Here is a 6298-nt window from a genome sequence, read left to right as displayed (position 1 = left end):
TATGCTTCATTCTCTCTCCGAGTTTTTGCTATCCATATCTATAACAACCTATCTCCAATAGGTAATGGATTGTCTACAAGACTGGCCGGAGCCGATCGTTCCCGTCCAGTCCTTGGAGGGTGGCCAAGTGGTTCCGGCCCAATACATTAAGCCGCCGCCGGAACGGCCGGTTTTGGACCGCGACGTTGAACCGGATTGGGGCCCATGCGTCCCGGTCATCGACCTCGGGAGCCTGCAGGGAGGGGAGGCGGGGCGGCGGGCGATAGGGAGCGCGTGCAAGGAGTGGGGGTTCTTCCAAGTGGTGAACCATGGCGTGAGCCATGAGCTCATGGCTAGGGTTAGGGAGCTCTGGAGGGAGTTCTTCTACCTCCCTATGGAAGAGAAGAAGGCGTACGCCAACTCTCCGGTGTCGTTCGAGGGTTACGGTAGCCGTCTCGGGGTGCAGAAGGGGGCTATTCTCGACTGGGGTGACTATTATTTCCTCAACTTCCTGCCGGAGATGGTCAAGAACCATAGTAAATGGCCAGCTTCGCCTACTTTATTGAGGTACATAAAAGCTTAAGCTGTTAAGTAATTGATACAACTTATGATTTAGTTATTCCTTAGACTACTTAATTTGGACTGGATTGCATGATTGAACAGAGATACGATCGAAGAATACGGCGCACAAGTGATTAAACTATGCCATCTTCTCCTCAAGGAGATATCAATATCCTTAGAAGTAGAAGAGGACTTTCTTCATAAGGCTTTGGGAGGAGGAGGAGTAGGTGCTTGCATGAGGGCTAACTTTTACCCTAGATGTCCCCAGCCGGACCTAACCCTCGGCCTCTCACCGCACTCCGACCCGGGGGCGTTGACGGTGCTCCTCCCCGACGATCGCGTCGAAGGCCTCCAAGTGCGAAAAGGCGAAGAATGGTTCACTATCTACCCAATTCCAAATGCCTTCATTGTGAACATTGGTGATCAAATTCAGGTAATTAATTCATCTCTTCATTTTAACTCTACTCAAGCTTCTCTTCTTTCATCCAAGTTACCGTCGTATGTTTGCATGCAATATTGATGAAACCTTTTTTTTTTTTTTTTTCCTCAAACTCTGTCACGTTCATTTCATCCATCAATCTGGATCACGTCAACTACGTACTAATAACGATGTGTGCTTAAAGTAAGTCAAGTCTCACTAAAGCCTCACGTTGGTGTGAATGCATATACAAGGCACCAGATAATAGAGCATGGGAAAAGCATGCAGCTAAGTATTATGCGTACTAGATTTGCCCACCGTAAGAGGAGTACAGATTAATTAGATTTTCGTATCTTGAAGAACTCAGGCGTTCACATGAGCTAGTTTCTAGGATGTCATTTAAACTAATGCAATATTAATTAGTTTCTAGGATCCTTTAGTTGCATAAGGTTTGGTATATGTAGTATTTAGCGTAGGTCTAAGAATATATTGTAGACTAATTAGAACGAGAGTTAATTAATGCGTACAAATTAAATGAGGATATGAAGGAGAAGAAGGATATTTTGGTGCAACCATGCATTGTTTCACAGTTAAAATAGTTATACGGAGAGAGAAAACGGAGGGGAGATTAGAGGTGATTTAAAAGAAGATAAAAGGATATATAGAATTAATACTTAATGATACATCTATAATACTAATATTGCAGTAAGTTGATGTGATGTGTTTGAGAACATCAACGACAAACATGAGATTACAAAACGAGATAGGACTAAGTCTCTTTGTCTCTCCAAAGACTTTTAAAACACTATGTATCAGTAGACCATCGTCCTGATGTAATTTACTTCGTGTGATTATTAGCCATTTATAAATCCTACTACTATATATCTAGTACGAACATAGAGACATATGATATCACTAAAACCAAGTTTTTACTCCCAGATATTGTTACATGTCTGTCCTTTTTTATCTCTTTCCTTTGAATTAATTTTCACCATTCTCCCTTCCTATCTGTCCTCTTATTTAATTTTCTACCTTCCCTATTCCTTAGTGCTTGAAATAATTGCTAAACAATGAGGGTCAAAAGTTGTATCTTGGTGCATGCACCTATACTTATTCATGGTGAGAGAGACATCAAAAGAACTTTTTTCATAGATAAATTGAGACCTAGATATATAAGATTCTTATCCCTACGTAGGCGATCAGATTCATATCCTTCTACGTTTGGTCGGTTTGAATAAGGATTAAGATGGTAATGACAATGGTTGGACTTTTGGTAGATGTTCATTAATTACATGCCCCTAAGGAGCTAGAAGGTTGTAAGGAATTAATTTTGTGAAGTTGTTGAACTTAAATGCTCTTCTTCCTACATTTTTCTTCATAAAATATTGTTGTAAGTACATTTAATTACTAGAATCAGACACTTAATGGTATCTATCTATCTATCTATCTATCTATCTATATATATATATAATATGAGTATTGAGAGATATAAAAGAGTAGGAGATATATGGTCAAATAAAGCCTCTCTAATAGTCAAAGCATATATATAAATATATATAAGTATATGCATATACGATGGTGAAGCACCTTTGTCCAAAGTAAATTGGGGCCTCACCAAACATCATATGAAGTTACTTGAGGTCCTTGGCCACTCAATTATATCATATGGGTACACTACAAGTACTAGTTTAATTGGACTAGGTTTGCTTCTGTGTATAAATAAATATAATAAGCACGTGAAGAATAAGTTATAATAGCTTCGATTTTATATATTCCAACATTGCTAAATGCCTAAGTAGAGAAACAACGACGCAATTATAGTCTACGACGCAAATATCAAAGCAAAAGGAAGTAGTACACACGTTAACTGAACGTTGACAACATGCTATATATTTATACAGAAAACAAAAAAGTACTTATAAACAACTCAATGTGGTGATTTTTTTTTTCTTTCTCTCAAAATTATCATTATTTATTTATTTATTTATTTATTTATGTTTGGCTGAATGCTTTCAGGTGCTAACCAATGGAAACTATAAGAGTGTGGAGCATCGTGTGATCGTGAATTCAGCAAAGGAACGGCTGTCTCTAGCCTTCTTCTACAACCCAAAAGATGACATATTAATTGAACCAGCTCAAGAGTTTGTGGCTCCAAACAAGCCTCCACTCTACAAGAAAATGGCATATAAGGACTATAAATTGTTCATAAGAAGTCTTGGCCCACGTGGCAAGCTTCTTTGAAGTGCCTATACCTCATCCTTTTATATATACATACTTCCTAGCTAATTAATTCTTCACATACTACAAGTATAAAAATCCCATATTAATTAAGGTGATATTTGATTTTTACTTGAAATTGCTATCTTATACTTATAGCGGTCGATGTTGACTGTATACAATTATCATGAGACATGATATACTTTGTTGGTTCGTTACCTAATAAAATAATTGGTATTCAATGTTTGTTATGCATGTCTGAGCTCAAATGATTTTGAATTAATCTTAATTGTTCCGTAAAGTTTTGCTACTCCCTTAATTAGCCGGCTGATTCGCTTCTAATATAATAAGGTTCTCATACATCGAATATGTCATCTATATATCTTATTTCACTGAGAATTTCTATTTCAATTCCATAGTTTATATATTTCAATTCAGATGAATTTTACCCGAATAGAAACTATTCATATAATTTTGCTACGTAGTATGGAACAAATAAACTTGATTTACTATATTTACAGTATAAAAGTAAACGAGCAGTACATAACGTAATCCAGCTTAATCGAAGGTAGTCTATTAAGATGTACTTAACTAAAATCAATCAAATCAGAAGACACCCCAATTGCTTGATATCTTCTTCTTTGTTTTATCCTACATTTAAAATTTAAAACCCAATGATCTGTTCTCCTACTAAAAAACAAAAACTTGTCAACGAAGAAAACAAATGGCAGGCCTAGTGGGACATGTTTTCTCTCCCATCTTCGTTGGTTTCAACTATCAACGAGGACTTTATATTTACATAACTATATACAGATTTTAAAACTCATGGAGTGGAGTGGAATGGAATTTGAGAGTTGACTTAGCTATGCATCATGCATCTATATATATATATATATTATAGATATAGATATCATCCTCACGAGTTTTTCATGCATGGCTTCGGCCTTTGGCCGACGACCAAGTGCTGCTTACAAACAACTGGGATAAAGTTTTCCTTTTGGACCTCATGGAGTTCACACCTACATTATTTCCTGAAACTTTTCTGGGCTCTTCCCTTCTTAGATTCAAACATCAACTCGGTAACCACTTTTAAGTCTTTTAACGAGGAGAAAAAAAGGAGTTTTCGTAGATAAATGTAGTTTCTTACTATATTGTGTCATTTTTATAAAATGAAAAATAATTTTAATATTACAGAGAATTCATAGATGCAGTTTCTTCAAATACATATAATGTTTTAAGAATTCTTTGTAAGATAATTCTACTTTTCTTCTCTTTAAACAAAAAAAAAATAAAAAATAAAAGAAATTGTTTTCGCGTAATATAATTTCCAATCTATATTTGTTTAATACTATAACAAAGTGGTGGAATTAATTTGTCAATCTACATTTTGTATCTAAAGGTAATTAAAAACCTATCGAAACAATGGCGTGTCTGACTTGATGTTTTAGGAGTTTATTATATATGGGTTCGGTTTTGTTGGTCAAGAAGTAGTGGGAAAAGAAAGAGAGGCTGAGATGACCATTTCATAATTAGCTTCCCAATACTTGAGGAAGTGGATGCATGAATTAGTCATGGTGCATCTCGAGTAAGGCATGAATCATCATGCATTACAATTTTTGTTGGAAGAAGAGGACAGAGGGATAGGGACAGTGATTCATTGTTGTCCAATCTCTTATGGAGTAGTCAAAGGTGGGCCGATCTTTGTAGTTTCTTTTTGAGTGCAATTAAAACAGTCAAAGGAGCATGATCAATGCGTTGATATGCATTCAATGACGCATCCACATTGACCTGCAAAGATTATTAGCCCATACCGATTCTGTAGCAGTTTACTGAGCTAACATTTGACTAATATGATAGTATGTGAAGAAGTGATTCTCCGCATGCTAATCTAAGGACTTCTAGTCTTTCACATGTGATGCTTGAAAAACCCACTTGGTTGTACATCTAACTCGATCCGATCTGAATCCGACTAATATGATAGTATCCGAAGAAGTGATTTTTGGCATGCTATTATGCTATATGAATCTAAGGACTTCTAGTCTTCGTAGATAAAAGTAAGGATGCTCAAAAAGCTCGGTCATACATCTAACTTGATTCGATTTGAATCCGACTTAGAACACGATAAAAGTAGAGGTTCGTAAACCTCGACTAGGCCCGACCCGTAGCTTGCTCGGAATTCCGGCCCAAAAAGAAATTGTTCTAATTCGGCTTGGCCCAGCCCAGCCCATGAGCAACCCTAAATAGATCTCAATCCTTTCTAAATGAGCTCTATTTGAGTGCTTTCGATGTTTTAAAACTTTTATTTTATGAATGCTGATAGTCATTGATGTCCTAAAATCGAGCTTAGGTTGTGAATCCTTATATCCAAAATAGATATTTAGTAGGTGATCTACAGTGTTTTACTCTACACTGTTATTTCATGTATCTTGTATTACTAATACATATGCTTTACTGGTTATCCAATTATTAATATTGGATATTTATCTTGGATTTTAATATTTTCCCTTCTAGTTTTGCTTGAAATAAAAAAGATTTGCCTACGAGCTGCAGAAAAATAAAATCAATGGAATTCTATTTGATTCAATCCTAATCTCAATCATTACTCTTAATTTTGCAACAAAAAAAAAATTTAAGATTTTTAGCAAAAGCCCAGAAGGACAAAACCAGTGATATTAGGATTGAAAAATAAAAAATAAAAAAAAATCAAAGTGAAGCTGTTGGACATGGTAGGTAAATAAGAGTAGGTTGACTTTAGATTCTAATGAGGTTAGGATGAGCATAATGAGATATTCATATTAATATAGAGAGAGATTAAAATGATACTTTATGGGAGCAAAATAGAAATTAAAAACAAAAAGAGCATTTTCCTGGTAGTTGGATGCTAATTTGGAACCTCTATAAGATCGAGTGATGATGTAAGTAATATCATTAATCTACCAACTTTGTGCAATAAAATTATGAAGCAGGTCAACAGATTCAAAAGAATTTGAATATAATATCTATGTATATTATGCTGGGTTTTTTCTAAACCAAAAATTATCTCATTGATGTATATAAATATACCTCATCGACCTACTTAATGGACTTTATCTACTTTTAATATTGATTGTTACTTATAATATG

The 6298-nt window shown here is 35.5% G+C and overlaps 1 protein-coding gene across 1 annotated transcript; it reads left to right on the top strand.

The window, feature by feature from the left end:
- LOC140797657 (jasmonate-induced oxygenase 4-like) lies at positions 1 to 3417 on the top strand. The gene is made up of 3 exons (XM_073151276.1): positions 1 to 546; positions 643 to 973; positions 2975 to 3417. Exons 1-3 carry the CDS (start codon positions 65 to 67, stop codon positions 3197 to 3199), a joined length of 1038 nt encoding a protein of 345 aa, XP_073007377.1. The 5' UTR covers positions 1 to 64; the 3' UTR covers positions 3200 to 3417.
- The last annotated feature ends 2881 nt before the right edge of the window (positions 3418 to 6298 follow it).

Source organism: Typha latifolia, chromosome 1, assembly GCF_019914945.1.
Source record: "Typha latifolia isolate L0001 chromosome 1, TyphaL0001v2, whole genome shotgun sequence".
Classification (NCBI taxonomy): domain Eukaryota; kingdom Viridiplantae; phylum Streptophyta; class Magnoliopsida; order Poales; family Typhaceae; genus Typha; species Typha latifolia.
This window is presented reverse-complemented; position numbering and strand designations above follow the sequence as displayed.

Bases quoted from the DNA above. Each gene is read 5' to 3' on its own strand.
- LOC140797657 (XM_073151276.1), top strand. From the start codon at position 65: ATGGATTGTCTACAAGACTGGCCGGAGCCGATCGTTCCCGTCCAGTCC. The intron at 547-642 runs GTACATAAAAGC...ATGATTGAACAG, and splicing joins GCTTCGCCTACTTTATTGAG to AGATACGATCGAAGAATACG. The intron at 974-2,974 runs GTAATTAATTCA...GAATGCTTTCAG, and splicing joins ACATTGGTGATCAAATTCAG to GTGCTAACCAATGGAAACTA.